This window comes from Nicotiana tabacum, chromosome 22 (assembly GCF_000715075.1).
Source record: "Nicotiana tabacum cultivar K326 chromosome 22, ASM71507v2, whole genome shotgun sequence".
NCBI lineage: Eukaryota > Viridiplantae > Streptophyta > Magnoliopsida > Solanales > Solanaceae > Nicotiana > Nicotiana tabacum.
The window spans coordinates 60,019,648-60,036,660 of NC_134101.1; the positions used below are offsets into that span (position 1 = coordinate 60,019,648).

Sequence of the window (17,013 nt, forward strand, 5' to 3'; positions counted from 1 at the left end):
AAATAGTTGAGGTAGTACCTGTAAAAAAGAACATTGTGTTAGTCCAAAAAATGTATGCTAAGACCTCCTCCCTAAGGATTCGATCACATCATTTTATATGTCCTTCCATTCTCTTATTGATTCCCCGCTTCATCATTCCTATTGCAAAGCGGTCCCTCCTACTCTCCTCCTCTAAGATTTGAGTATGGGATTCCACTAATACTACTCCAGTTGCCGCCTGCTTGCTATTCCACCTTGTTGCCTCCTCTCCTCCTAACTTATTGCAGCTCTTTTTGTTGCCCTTTGTGCTCCTCTTTTCCTCATTTTCTATGTTCCAACAACTCTGATTCTGAGATATGGACATTGTGATTTATCATCGTTCACTATCCTCCTTCCTTGTATATCCAAATCGCCAAACACAAGTGCATTCAATAGGACCAACATCCAGTGCGTAATTAGCAAGGTGATCTGCAAGTCTATTTCCTTCTCTAAGTGTATGTGAAATTGTAATATTGCTTCTTGTCATCGGTTGTTTGATTTCCTCCACTTCTCTTGCTATAGACCAAGGAACAGACCATTCACCTTCTATTGCCTTCTTCACTATCATTGAATCTGTGTGTAAATCAATAAGGATATAGTCATTTTCAATACAATATCTAAGAGCCTCGACTACAGCCTTTGCTTCTGTCTCAGTATTAGTTCCTTCAGCAATTTCTTTACCACTCGCATACATCACATCCCCCTCTTCATTTCTCAATGTAAAACCAATAGCACTTCTCCCTGGGTTGCCCCTGCTAGCCCTATCAGTGTTCACGTTAATCCATCCTGCTTCTGGGAATTTCCATAACACCTTTGTTGTCTTCAATTTAGGAAGATACTGCTCCATTATCATAACTAAATTTGGCCATTTATGAGGTGCATGAATGAGGCTAGGCTTCCTAAATTTGACCAGCGATTGTAGTGTAGATGCTACCTGGTAAATCACCCTACTCATAGTTACAACATCTCCATATTTGAATCTATTCCGTCTCTTCTACAACTCCCATATGATAATTGCTGGTAGTACTTGAATTATGGACTGTAATCTTGGAAATCCTTCAACAGTCCAACACTTAATTATAGCTTGATGAAATGTGAGCCCGTCTATTCCAATTCCTGCATGAGACAGAAAATATGACCACACTCTTCTAGCTGCATTTTGAAGTGAAGAACAAGTGTTGCATTGTTTCCTCCCTAGGTTCAGTACAACACCAGTGCCTAGAAGCCATCAAATAGCAAAGTCTTCTCATGAAGTCATCTAATGGTAGTTTATTCTTCCATACTTTCCACTTGAAGAAGGCTATTTTAAAAGGTAAACCTTTCACCCAAATTTTTTTGTAAGCATTAAATGGCTCATTTCTCCTTCTCACATACTCCCACGCTGACTTTACGCTAAATTCTCTATTAGGCTCCAATATCCAATATGGTTTATCGAGTACATCTGGCATCACTCGTGGTCTACAATTCTCCAGAATATGATTTGCAATCTCCTCTGGTAGGATTTGTCGAATCAGATTTTCATCCCACAGCCCTTCTTGCACCACATCACTCACATTATGTATTGTTTCATTAGAGAAAAAATTTGGAGGTGTGACAAAATATAAAGCCCCTAAAACCAGTCCAATTTTCAAACTAGAAAAGAGAAGATCCCATCTTCATATGCCATACAATTTGATGTTCAGTCAAATCACGACACTCGATCATTTTACTCCAAATTTGTGCTCCCTGCCTCCATGGCACCAATATAGAATTCAATTTTTTACAGTATTTTTGGCTCATAAATGAGCTCCACAAAACTCGGCTTCGTTCTAAAGTTCCATCACAATTTACAAAATAAAGCTTTTGATACATCATGAAGCGATCTAAATCCAACTCCCCCCTCCTCGCAAGGCATACATAACGTGGTCCACGATGCCCAGTGCCTACTTGCTCCACCAACAAAATTATGCCAAAAATATTGAACAAATATCTTATGCAATTTACTAATCACACAAGCAGGAGGGTTAACTGTTGAAAGGAGATGATTGGTAGACTTTGAAGAACATGCGAGATCAAAATTGCCCTACCTCCAATTGACAATAGTTTGCCTTTCCATGCTTGTTGTCACGACCCAATTTCACCTATAGGTCGTGATGACGCCCAACACTACAGCTAGGCAAGCCAACTAATAAATTAAGCGTATATTGATAAAATTTAAAACCAAAAATAATAATAAAACATCAAATTCTACCAATGTGTGTGCCAAGACCTGGTGTCACAAGTGTATGAGCATCTAGTAGATTATACAAAGCCTCAAATACTGTCTGAAATAAAAATAGACAGAATGAAAAAAAATACAAGGAGAGACACTAGTAGCTGCAGAACGGCTCAGAAAGGCAGCTCACCACTATGACCCTGGATAACGTGGGTGTAAGACGATAGGTCCCCCACTAGTACTTGCCTCAGATCCTGCACAAAAAAAGTGCAGCAAGTGTAGTATGAGTACGTAAACAACGTATACCCAGTAAGTATCAAGCCTAATCTCGAAGTGGTAGAGACGAGATGGCCGACTTTGACACTCACTATGGGTCAATAATAATAACTGAAATACAACTAGAATATCAAAATCAACATGATTCACAGAATTTACAATAATTTATTTAACCAGCGGAAATAATTAAATTCCTTCAAATGCAACAACTCTCAATATATTAATTAAATTCCTTCAATTCAAATAATTTCTAATTTATCAATTAATCTCATTTACAGGAATAACAATTAATTCCTTAACAAGCAGGAATAATAATTCATTAAATTTCAAGGATTCTCCAATTTATCAATTAGCTTCGCAAGCTGAAATAACTATTAAAGTATCGTATAATTAGTATTATTAAGCACGATTTCTGCCGAGGACGTACGGCCCGATCCAGAGTGTCATGTACACTGCCAAGGGACGTGCGGCACGATCCATAGATGCATCTATTCTGCCGAGGCGTTCGGCCCACTCCACAAGAAAGGAGGACATTGTCTTATGTACCTCTAGAAGAAGAGCATATTTATTATAACATAAATTCGGGAGGAAGAATAATTTCTTTTAACAATTAATTAATTTAAACAAAAAATCAAGCATATGAGATTTCCATCCTTTAATATCTTTATCTAACAATTCACAATATATTCATATATATCAATTAATATTAATTAAACAAAGAATATAATTTACACAATTAATTCAAGCTTTGAGTCCTAAACTACCCGGTCTTTAGCATTAATAGTAGCTACGCACGGACTCTCGTCACCTCGTGCGTACGTAGCCCTCGCAATTAGCAACAATTATTCAATTTAATCCCTATGGGGTAATTTCTCCCTCACAAGATTAGACAAGAGACTTACCTAGTCTTGCTCCAATTTAATCCACTAGAAGGACCTTTCCACGATTATCCAACTCTGTGTGGCTCGAATCTAGCCAAAATAATTCGATACAATCACTAAAAATTATAGGAATCAGTCCGAAATAAATTAAAAATTCGTCCATGGGACCCACGTCTCGAAATCCGGCGAAAGTTATGAAATATGAACGCCCACTCAACCACGAGTCTACCCATACCAAAAACACTAAATTCCGCTAACAATTCAGCCCTCAAATCCTCAAATCTATCCAAGAGGGTTTTCAAACTTTTCCAACTCAATTCACCAATTAAATGATAAAAACAGTGATGGATTCGGGTAATATAACCAATATTGAGTTAAGAACACTTACCACATTGTTTTCTCTGAAAGTCTCCCAAATATCGCCTAAATTCGAGCTCCAAATCATTAAAAATGGAAAATGGGATGAAGTCCCATTTTCAGAACTTAAACTCTCTGCCCAGTGATTTCTTCTACGCGATCACGAACTTCCTCACACGATCGCGTAACACAAATTTTACTGCCCAAACATTAACCCTACGCGATCGCTGAAAATCCCGCGTGATCTCGAAGCACAGCCTCCGCAAGCCTATGCGATTGCGAGCCTCCTCACGCGATCATGAAGCATTAAGCGCGTGGCCCAACTCCTCCCCAGTTTCCCTACGCGATCGCAAACAACTACACGCGATGGCGATGCACAAGCTGGCCTAACCTACGCGATCGAAAGCGTGCCCACGCGATCGCATAGAACTAATTTCCAGCTGCCCAAAATAAGCCTACGCGAACGCAATTCCATTCACGCGATCGCGTAGAACAAATCCACCTCTGTCCAAATTACTCTACGCGATCGCAGACCATATTACGCGATCGCGTACAAGGAAATCAGAAGAAAATACCAGCAGTTATCAGCAGTGTTTCAAAGGCCAAAAGTGATCTGTTAGTCGTCAGAAACTCACCCGAGCCCCTCGGGACCTCAACCAATTATACCAACAAGTCCCAAAACATCATACGAACTTAGTCGAACCCTCAAATCACACCAAACAAGGCTAAAACCACGAATCATCTCTCAATTCAAGCTTAATGAAACTTAAGATTTCCAACTTCTATATTATGTACCGAAACCTATCAATTCAAGTCCGATTGACCTCAAATTTTGCACACAAGTCATACATGACATAACGGAGCTATGAAAATTTTTGGAACTGAATTCCGACCCCAATATCAAAAAGTCAACTCCCCGGTCAAACTTCCCAACTTAAATTCTTGTTTTAGCCATTTCAAGCCTAATTTCACTACGGACTTCCAAATAAAATTCCGAACACGCTCCTAAGTCCAAAATTACCATACGGAGCTATTGGAATCGTTAAAATTCTATTCAGGGGTCGTTTTCTCAAAATGTTGACCGAAGTCAAACTTGGCCTCTTAAAGCCAACTTAAGGCACCAAGTGTTCCGATTTCAACCCAAACACTTCCAAATTCCAAAACAACCATCCCCGCAAGTCATAAATCATTAAAAGAATATACGGGAAGTTTTATTTTAGGGAACGGGGTTCTAAAAGTTAAAATGACCAGTTGGGTCATTACATGCAACTTGTCTAATGCCTTGTTCATCAGTCCTTGATAGTAGTATGTCCTTCTTCGAGCATAAAAGATCGGGCAACCAAGGTAGGTAAATGGGAATTCCTGCTTGTGTATCCCATTTATCCTTTCGACCTTTTCCACCACCTCTGGACTGGTTAAGTGATGCATGTAGATAGCAGACTTGTTCTTGTTAATGAGCTGCACAGATGCAACTTCATATGCAGCTAAGACTTCCATCACCAAATACAGAGAAGTAGCATCAGAGGAGGAAAATATGATCGTATCAGCAACATAAGCTAAATGATTAATGTTAGGGCTCCACTTAGGCAATCCAAAACCACAGAAGTAAAGGTTCAGAATTGTACCTGGAGTGTTGAATAAGTGTGGATATCTGCTCCGCATATTTTCCTCGGCATCCCAAGTTGCTTCCTCGACTGGTCCTCCACTGGACTTTTACTGCAGAAATCCTCTTGGACCTCAACTGGCGAACCTGTTTATCAACAATGGCAACTGGTTCTTCTTCATAGCCTAAACTAATATCTAGATGAACTGCGCTAAAGTCTAGCACATGTGGTAGGTCCGCATGATACTTCCAGAGCATAAATACATGGAAAACCGGATGAACTCTCAATAGACTAGGAAGCAATGCCATCTCATAATCAACCTCCCCAACTCGTCTCAACACCTCAAATGGGCCTATAAACGTTGGGCGCAACGTGCCCTTCTTCCAAATCCCATGATTCCCTTCATCGGCGAAACCTTTAAGAGGACTTTTTCACCCATCATAAATGATAAATCAGGCGCTTTCTGATCTGCATAACTTTTCTATCTTGACTGCGCTGTACGAAGTCGCTCCTAAATCAACTTTACCTTTTCCAAGGCATCCTTCACCAAATCAGTACCATATAACTTAGCCTCACCGGGCTCAAACCATCTGATGGGCGAACGACATCACTGACCATATAAAGCCTCAAATGGAGCCATCTCGATGCTGGATTTGTAACTGTTATTATAAGAAAACTTGGCCAAAGGCAAGAAACGATCCCACTGACCTACAAAGTCAATCACACATGCCCTGAGCATATCCTCCAAAATATGAATTGTCCTCTCTGACTTCCCGTTGGTCTGTGAATGAAAGGTTGTGCTGAGCTCTACACGGGTCCCCAATTCACTCTGTACTGCTCTCCAAAAATGTGAAGTAAACTGAGGGCCTCTATCTGATATGATGGAAATTGGCACACCGTGCAACCGAACTATGTCCTGAATATAAATCTGGGCCAACCTCTCTGAAGTATACGTAGTCACAACCGGAATAAAGTGTGCTGACTTGGTCAACCTGTCAACAATCACCCAAACTGCATCAAACTTCTGCATGGTCCATGACAACCCAACTACAAAGTCCATAGTGATGCGTTCCGATTTCCAATCTGGTATAGCTATCTGCTGAAGTAGGCCACCTGGCCTCTGGTGCTCATATTTAACTTGCTGGAAATTTAGACACCTAGCTACATACTCAACAATGCTCTTTTTCATTCGTCGCCAACAATAATGCTGTCTCAGGTCACGATACATCTTCGCAGCACCTAGATGAATAGAATACCAAGAACTGTGTGCTTTCTCTAGGATCTTTTTCCTCAGTCCATCCACATTAGGAACACATAGACTATCCTGGAGTCGCAGAACGCCATCCGCTCCAATAGTAACTTCCTTGGTACCACCCCGTAGTACCATTTCTCGAAGAACCATTAAGTGTGGATCGTCATACTGACGAGCCTTGATCTGCTCAAACAATGAAGACTGAGCTACAACACATGCAAGAACTCGGCTGGGCTCTGAAATGTCCAACCTCACAAGTCGGTTAGCCAAGTTGAATATCTAAAGCTAATGGCCACTCCTCTGCTGAAATGAAAGCCAAACTATCCATACTCTCCGCCTTCCTACTCAAGGCGTATGCTACCAGATTTGCTTTGCCTGGATGATATAGGATAGTAATATCATAATATTTTAGTAACTCAAGCCATATGCGCTGTCTCAAATTTAGGTCCCTCTGTTTGAACAAATGCTGTAAACTGTGATGATCAGTGTAAACTTCACAAGACACCCCATAAAGATAATGCCTCCAAATCTTAAGAGCGTGAACAATCACAGCTAACTCCAAATCATGTACCAGATAATTCTTTTCATGGGGCTTCAGCTGACGTGAAGCATATGCAATAACTTTCCTTTCTTACATCAATACACAACCCAAGCCGACGCGTGAAGCATCACAACACACTGTATACATCCCCGAATCGGAAGGTAACACTAACACTGGTGCTGTAGTCAATATTGTCTTGAGCTTCTAAAAGCTCACCTCACAATCATCGAACCATCAGAACGTACCACCCTTCTGGGTTAATTTGATCAAAGGTGCTGCAATAGATGAAAAACCCTCCACGAACCGATGATAATAACCTGCTAAACCCAAAAAACTCCTGATCTCAGTCGCCTAAGTGGGACGATGCCAATTCTAAACTGCCTCAATCTTTTTGGGATCAACTTTAATACCATCACCCGATACAATATGCCCCAAAAATGCTACAGACTCTAGCCATAACTCATATTTGGAGAACTTAACATATAACTTTTGTTCCCGTAATGTCTGAAGCACTACTCTCATATGCTGCTCGTGGTCCTCCTTACTGCGCGAGTATATCAAAATGTCATCAACGAATACAATGACCAATGAATCAATATATAGCCTGAATACCCTGTTCATCAAATCCATAAATGTTTTCGGGGCATTAGTTAAATCAAAAGACATTACCAGAAACTCATAATGACCATATCTAGTACGAAAAGCAATTTTCAGAACATCCGAATCTCGAATCTTCAACTGATGATACCCTGACCTCAAGTCGATCTTAGAGAACACCCTAGCACCCTGCAACTAGTCAAATAAGTCATCGATACACGGCAACGGGTACTTATTCTTAATAGTAACTTTGTTCAATTGGCGATAATCAATACACATTCGCATTGTGCCATCCTTCTTCTTCAAAAATAATATTGGTGCACCCCAAGGCGATACACTCGGTCTGACGAACCTTTTGGCTAGTAACTCCTCAAGCTATTCTTTCAACTCTTTCAATTCTTTCAAAGTCATGCGATATGGTGGAATAGATATAGGCTGAGTATCTGGAGCCAAGTCAATAAGAAATTCAATATCACGATCAGGTGGCATACTCGAAAGATATGAAGGAAATATATCGGAGAACTCCTGAACTACAGGCACTGAATCAATAGCCGGAGTCTCTGCAGTGATATCCCAAACATAAGCTAAATAAGCTAAACAACCCTTCTTAACAATGTGTTGAGCCTTTATAAAAGAAATAACCTGATTAAATGAACTAACCAACGAACCCTTCCACTCCAGCCTAGGCAAAGATGGAATATCCAAGGTAACAGTTTTGGCATGACAATCTAGAATAGCATGATATGGAGATAACCAGTCCATACCCAAAATAATTTCAAAATCGGTCATCTCGAGCAATAAGAGATCTGCTCTAGTTTCATAACCACTGAATGTAATAATACAAGACCGGTAGATCCGGTTCACAATAACAGAATCGCCTATAGGAGTGGATACATAAACAGGAGTACTCAAGGACTCACAAGAAACACCCAGGAATGGAGCAAATAGAGATGACACATATGAATACGTGGTTCCTGGATCAAATAATACTGAGGCATCTTTGCTGCAAATAGAAATAATACCTGTAATCACAGCATCTGAGGCCTCTACACCTGGTCTAGCCGGAAAAGTATAGAACCGAGCTGGAGCGCCAACTGGCTGGCCCCCGCCTGGCTGACCTCCACCTCTAGGACGGCCTATACCCACCTGTCCTCCACCTCTTGGTGGTCGGACTACTGGTGGAGCAACTGGTTCGGTAAGCATAGGCTACTGACCCTGTTGTACTGGTCTACCCCGAAGCCTGGGGCAAAATCTCCGCATATGACTGGGATCCCCGCACTCGTAACAACTCTTCGGTGTGATGGTCTGCTGACTAAGTGTCTGGCCCTGGGGAACTGAATACCCACTGGGAGAACCCTGAGTAGCTGGTGGGCAGTAGGAACTCTCTGGTATAGCACTAAGATAAGGTCACACTGGAGCACCTCAAGGAGGTGGTGGTGTTGGAAATGGGGGCCTACTAGACTGCCCCTTCACGAACTGACCTCTTCCCCCAGACGGAGCACCTCTGAACTCTCCAGAGTACCTGAACCGCTTATCTCTCATAATCTGCTCTTGGCTCCTCTGACACACACCCTCAATCCTCCGGGCTATCTCCACAACTAGCTCATAATAAATACCCATCTCAACCTCTTGAGCCATAGTGGCCTGAATGCCAGTATGTAAACCGGCTACAAACCTCCGCACTCTCTCCACCTCAGTAGGGAGTATCATAAGTGCATGGCGAGATAATTCAGAAAACCTCTCCTCATTATCGGTCACTAACATCTGACCCTACTGGAGCTGCTCAAACTGAAACCGCAACTCTTCCCTCTGGGAGGGTGGAATATACCTGTCCAGGAAGATACGGGTGAACCTGTCCCAAGTCATCGGAGGAGAATCTGTTGGTCTGCCAAGAACATAACACTGCCACCATCTACAGGCCCTACCCTCTAGATGAAAAGTAGCGAAGTCAACCCCATGAGACTATAATATCCTCATGTTGTGCAGTCTGTCCTTGCAACGATCAATGAAGTCTTGTGGATCCTCATGTCGCTCACCCCCAAAGACAAGAGGATGTAGTCTAGTCCATCTGTCCAATAGTTTCTGAGGATCAGCGGCTGCAGCTGGACTGGGCACAGGTGTAGCAGCTGCCACTGGTTGGGCTCTTCCCACGGGTAGTGCACCCTAGGTCTGATATACAGCAGCTACATGTCCATGAGCCTGTGCGGTAGGGGTCTATGCTCCCCCGCCTGCCTGAGATGTGGCTGGGTCTGCCGAAAATAAACCGGCATGAGTCATATTGTCCATGAACCGCAGCATACGACCCATGACATCCTGAAATCCCGGTGTAGATATGAAATCCACCGGAGCTGGCTCTTCCACAGGCACCTTATTCCTGTTCCTCAACAATGGGGTTCTCTGTTGGACCCACTGGCGGCATAACTAGAATAGTCCTGAGACGTCCTCGCTCTCTACCATGGCCTAGAGCCCTCCCTCGGCCTCTGCCTCTGCCTCAGCCTCTAGCAACTGCGGGAGTAGCTCTTCCCTGGTCTGGAACCTCATTCGAGCGCGTTCTCACCATCTGTAAGAGAATAAGAGAAGGATATTTAGTACTACATTAATTGCACGATGGAATTTGAAGAAAGGTAGTTTCCTAACACCCTATAGCCTCTCGAAGATAAGTATAGACGTCTCTGTACCGATCCGCAAGGCTCTATTAGGTCTGCTCATAACTTGTGAGACCTACGTGAACCTATTGCGCTGATACCATGTTATCACGAACCAATTTCACCTATAGGTCGTGATGGCGCCCAACACTACAGCTAGGCAAGCCAACTAATAAATTAAGCATATATTGATAAAATTAAAAATCAAAAAAAATAATAAAGCACCAAATTCTACCAATGTGTGTGCCAAGACCTGGTGTCACAAGTGTATGAGCATCTAGTAGATTATACAAAACCTCAAATACTGTCTGAAATAAAAATAGACAGAATGAAAAAAAATACAAGGAGAGACACTAGTAGCTGCAGAACGGCTCAGAAAGGCAGCTCACCACTATGACCCTGGATAACGTGGGTGTAAGACGATAGGTCCCCCACTAATACTTGCCTTAGGTCCTGCACAAAAAAGTGCAGCAAGTGTAGTATAAGTACGTAAACAACGTGTACCCAGTAAGTATCAAGCCTAATCTCGAAGTGGTAGAGATGAGATGGCCGACTTTGACACTCACTATGGGTCAATAATAATAACTGAAATACAACTAGAATATCAAAATCAACATGATTCACAGAATTTACAATAATTTATTTAACCAGCGGAAATAATCAAATTCCTTCAAATGCAACAATTCTCAATATATTAATTAAATTCCTTCAATTCAAATAATTTCCAATTTATCAATTAATCTCATTTACAGGAATAACAATTAATTCCTTAACAAGCAGGAATAATAATTCATTAAATTTCAAGGATTCTCCAATTTATCAATTAGCTTCGCAAGCTGAAATAACTATTAAAGTATCGTGTAATTAGTATTATTAAGCACGATTTCTATCGAGGACGTACGGCCCGATCCAGAGTGTCGTGTACACTGCCAAGGGACGTGCGGCACGATCCATAGATGCATCTATTCTGCCGAGGCTTTCAGCCCGCTCCACAAGAAAGGAGGATATTTTCTTATGTACCTCCAGAAGAAGAGCATATTTATTATAAGATAAATTCGAGAGGAAGAACAATTTCTTTTAACAATTAATTAATTTAAACAAAAAATCAAGCATATGAGATTTCCATCCTTTAATATCTTTATCTAACAATTCACAACATATTAATTTATATCAATTAATACTAATTAAACAAAGAATACAATTTATACAAGTAATTCATGCTTTGAGTCCTAAACTACCCGGACTTTGGCATTAATAGTAGCTATGCACGGACTCTCGTCACCTCGTGGGTACGTAGCCCCTGCAATTAGCAACTATTATTCAATTTAATCCCTATGGGGTAATTTCTCCTCACAAGATTAGACAAGAGACTTACCTCGTCTTGCTCCAATTTAATCCACTAGAAGGCCCTTTCCGCGATTATCCAACTCTGACTGGCTCGAATCTAGCCAAAATAATTCGATACAATCACTAAAAATTATAGGAATTAGTTATATAAGAAAATACTACATTTTTAATAAAATTTCCGAAATTAATTAAAAATTTGTCTGTGGGACCCATGTCTCGGAATTTGGCGGAAGTTACGAAATATGAACGCCCACTAAACCACGAGTCTACCCATACCAAAATCACTAAATTCCGCTAACAATTCGGCTCTCAAATCCTCAAATCTATCCAAGAGGGTTTTTAAACTTTTCCAACTCAATTCACCAATTAAATGATAAAAACAATGATGGATTCGGGTAATATAACCAATATTGAGTTAAGAACACTTACCCCATTATTTTCTCTAAAAGTCTCCCAAATATCGCCTAAATTCGAGCTCCAAATCGTTAAAAATAGAAAATGGGACGAAGTCCCATTTTCAGAACTTAAACTCTCTACCCAGTGATTTCTTCTACGCGATCGCGATTGCGAACTTCCTCACGCGATCGCGTAGCACAAATTTTACTGCCCAAACATTAACCCTACGCGATCGCTGAAAATCCCGCGCGATCTCGAAGCACAGTCTACGCAAGCCTAAGCGATCGCGAGCCTCCTCACGGGATCGCGAAGAATTAAGCGCGTGGCCCAACTCCTCCCCAGTTTCCCCTACGCGATCGCAAATAACTACACACGATCGAGATGCACAAGCTGGCCGAACCTACGCGATCGCAAGCGTGCCCACGCGATCGCATAGAACGAATTTCCAGCTGCCCAAAATAAGCCTACGCGATCGCAATCCCATTCACGCGATCGCGTAGAACAAAACCACCTCTGTCCAATTTACTCTACGTGATCGCAGACCAAATTATGTGATCGCGTACAAGGAAATCAGAAGAAAATACCAGTAGTTATCAACAGTGTTCCAAAGGCCAAAATTGATCTGTTAGTCATCCGAAACTCACCCGAGCCCATCGGGACCTCAACCAATTAAACCAACAAGTCCCAAAACATCATAAGAACTTAGTCGAACCCTCAAATCACACCAAACAATGCTAAAACCACAAATCATCCCTCAATTCAAGCTTAATGAAACTTAAGATTTTCAACTTTTACATTATGTACCGAAACCTATCAATTCAAGTTCGATTGACCTCAAATTTTGCACACAAGTCATAAATGACATAACGGAGTTATAAAAATTTTTGGAACTGGATTCCGACCCCGATATCAAAAAGTCAACTCCCCGGCCAAACTTCCAATCTTAAATTCTTGTTTTAGCCATTTCAAGCCTAATTTCACTACGGACATCCAAATAAAATTCCAAACACGCTCCTATGTCCAAAATTACCATACAGAGCTGTTGGAATTGTAAAAATTCTATTCAGGGGTCGTTTTATCAAAATGTTGACCAAAGTCAAACTTGGCCTCTTAAAGCCAACTTAAGGAACCAAGTGTTCCGATTTCAACCCAAACACTTGCAAATCCCGAACCAACCATCCCCGCAAGTCATAAATCATTAAAATTATATACGAGAAGTTTTATTTTAGGGAACGTGGTTCTAAAAGTTAAAATGATTGGTTGGGTCATTACATGCAACTTGTCTAATGCCTTGTTCATTAGTCCTTGATAGTAGTCTGTCCTTCTTCGAGCATAAAAGATCGGGCAACCGAGGTAGGCAAATGGGAATTTTTGCTTGTGTATCCTAGTTATCCTTTCGACCTTTTCCACCACCTCTGGACTAGTTAAGTGGTGCATGTAGATAGCAGACTTGTTCTTGTTAATGAGCTCACAGAAAATAAAGAGAAGTAACATCAGAGGAGGAAAATATGATCGTATCAGCAACATAAGCTAAATGATTAATCTTAAGGCTCCACTTAGACAATCCAAAACCACATAAGTAAAGGTTCATATGTAGTGCTTTGAGTCCCCTCGATAATGCTTCAACAACAAGAATAAATAAGGTTTGTGATAAAGGATCACCCTACTTCAAACCTCTTGTCGACTTAAAGAAACCATGTGATTGTCCATTAAGCAAGATGAATACCAATTATTAGAAATAATTCCGAAGATTATGCCAATGAAACTTTCTCCAAATCCCATTTTTCTCAAAACCTTAGTCAAAAAGAGCCAAGATAGCCTATTATAGGCTTTTGTCATATCTAGTTTGATCACAACGTTTGGCCCAGCCTTATTCCTCAACCTTATATCAGTGATTATTTCTTGCGTCAACAGGATATTTTCAACTATGCTTCTGCCTTTCACAAATCCTGCATGCTCGTCTGAGATCAGATTAGGAAGATAGCCTACTAGTCTCTCATGAATAACTCTTGAGAAAATCTTGTTGACAAAGTTGCTGAGACTAATTGGTCGCATATCTGAGAATGAGATCACATCTTTCTTCTTAGGTAACGATACCCAATTCGTATGAGTTATGCATCTGGGAAGCTCTTGACCATTGAAGAAAGCCTTCACCATTTCCACAATATTCTCCCCTATTATATCCTAACATATATGAAAAAAACAACCAGTAAAGCCATCTGCCCTCCTGCACTATCTCCATTAAGCCCATAGACAACCTTTTTTACTTCCTCTCTTGTAGGTTGTTTTATCAATTCTTGATTCTGCTCGTAATTAACTATTGTTGGAACATGTTCAATAATTCCAAGTATTGTAGGCACCTGCTCTTCATGAAATTGTGCCTCATAAAACTTGATTGCTTCTTCTGCCATGGTTTCATTATCTTCTAGCCAATTCCCATCACTATTTTGTATTCTTTTAAGCTGTAACCTTTTCCTTCTGCCATTTACCTGCGCGTGAAAAAACTTTATGTTTCTATCTCTATCTTGAAATCAATTCATTCCTGCCTTTGGTTTCCAAAACTCCTCCTCCAAAGCCAAATATCTTATCAACTTTGCTTGTACCTTCTGAATCCTTGCTCTATTCTCTTATGTTGGATTCTGTTCGAATTGAGATTCATGGACTAATACCACCTCTTCTAAACTTGCAATCTTCTAAAAGATATCCCCATATGTAGCTCTACTACACAAAGATAAGGCTCTCTTCAGCTTCTTTAATTTGTGATTAAACACAAAAAAAGGATTCACAGTAAATTCAACAGTCTAGTTCTCCCTAACAACTTCCTTAAAAGTTGGATGCTTAGTCCAGGAATTTAAAAATCTGAATGCTTTCTTAATAGGCACTGTTGTAGGATTGCATGTGAGCAGCATTGGAGAGTGATCATATCCTATTTTTGATAGATGAGTGATCTCTACTCCAGGCATCATCTGTTGGAATTCGATGTTTGCCAAACATCTATCTAATCGTTTAAATATACAATCCTCCTCTGCTCTTCCATTCCACCAAGTATAAATTCTTCCTTTAAATCCCAAATCAAATAAATTACATGTGTTGATACAATGTCTGAAATCATTGACTACATTTAGAGACACTGGCAGCCCACCAAATTTTTCTTCTTCATCCCATATAACATTAAAATCTCCAGCTACCAACCATAGCAAAGTCATATCTCCAGATAAAGTATCCCACAATTCGATCCTTTCTATTGAGTCACATTTTGCATAAACCAGTGTGACAATGAAACTTATTTGAGTGTCCATGTTGGTTAGTTTCATTGTTAGTTGTTGTTCTAAGTCAAAAATTATATCCACCATGTGATCTTCATCTACAAAGGCCCATATTTTGTTATTGACATTAGCAAATTCTTGTGTTAGACCAATCCTTCTTTTGTATCTCTCTAGCTTCCTCTTCTACTGCATAGGTTCCATTAGCCCAATAAATTGAAAATGTTGATGCCTATTCATATTGTCAAGCCTTTCAAAAACATTCTTTGTATTAACCGACCTCACATTCCATATGATAGCATTCATATTTAATTATGAGATTTAGTTTGAGCCCTTCTTGTTTGAACGCCTCCTGTTTGCACACTCGAAGCCTCTTTTTGCTGCTTTTTTCTTCCACGACCAGTTGATTTCACCTTGTCTAGTACCCTTGGAGATAAATCTCCTTGCTTGGCTATGTTGAGAAAATTTTGAGCTGTAGATTCTTCATCAATATCCTTTCCAGTTCTGCCCAAATTCTCCACTACTTCTTTAGTATTTATATGAGCTTCAATATCAGTTCTCACAGGTTTAGGAATTAGAATTCCACCTCATTTTTCCTTCATAGCATGCTGTTGTAATTGAGAGTTTAGCACATGATCCTTTTGCAGCCTATTTACTGCCAATCCCTCTTCATTATCTGTAATGATGAGTGCATCTTTGTTCAGCTCATTTGCCTCATTCCTCACCATTGTTGCATCACCATTAGTTCCTCCTGGATAAACTGCGTCTACCTGATCTACTGCAGAGCTAATAATTTCTGGTTGTATGTTCTGCACCACCTTAGGATCTAATTGTATACTTGCATTGTTGTCATCATCACCCTGCATTGGCTTTGTACCAGTAGATTCCTTGGCCTTTCCATTAGCACTTTGTTCTTCTTCCTCCACCTCTTCTTCAGTATGCAAATCATCTTCCTCCATTGCACCTGGAATTTCCCCTTCTTCAGAATCCTCCCCTATTTGATAACTCCACAGTTTTTCTCCACTTAGCTGCAACCTCTCTTTTTCAGCAAGTGCTTCAATTAACTTTGTTGTATCAGTAGTTTGTGTAAGAATTACCTGGCAAGATCGATTAGTAGCCACTAATTTGTCACCTCCAAAAGTCATATTTACCCATTGAGCAGTCGGCTCCTTTTGCACCTTAGGTGCACTGCCATTCCCTTTGTCATTAAAATTTAAAGCAGGTGCCTTAAGATTCAATTTGTTAGCTCACTTTGGAGTACCATTCCTAGTCACACTAGGAAATACAATAGGGTTGTGATTATCATTACTGTTTTCCACCAATACCAGCTGGTTATTATCATGTTTATCTCCCTCATCAACTTTAAGAACAGCAAACTTATTTGCCACATCGGCCTGCTGATTTCCCACAGTTGGCTTCTCCACTGAAAATATTTCCTTTCCAGTTTTAGTTTGTATTTGTTCCTGCTGTCCAGATTTCTTTACTCGATTGTCTCACACTTGTTTCCATTGTTCATCTACATTCCCCACAACTTTACCACTGCTAAGAATCATAAAAAATCCTTATTCCTTGCCCTTGTTTCTCCCTTGATGATTGGTACCCTGTTGCTTCAAATTTGCTGCTATATTGGTCTGATCAACCT

The 17,013-nt window shown here is 40.5% G+C and overlaps 1 protein-coding gene across 1 annotated transcript; it reads right to left on the reverse strand.

The window, feature by feature from the left end:
* Positions 1-352: 352 nt before the first annotated feature.
* LOC142175884 (uncharacterized) lies at positions 353-865 on the reverse strand. The gene has a single exon (XM_075242891.1). It carries the CDS (start codon positions 863-865, stop codon positions 353-355), a length of 513 nt encoding a protein of 170 aa, XP_075098992.1.
* Between the last annotated feature and the right edge of the window lie 16,148 nt (positions 866-17,013).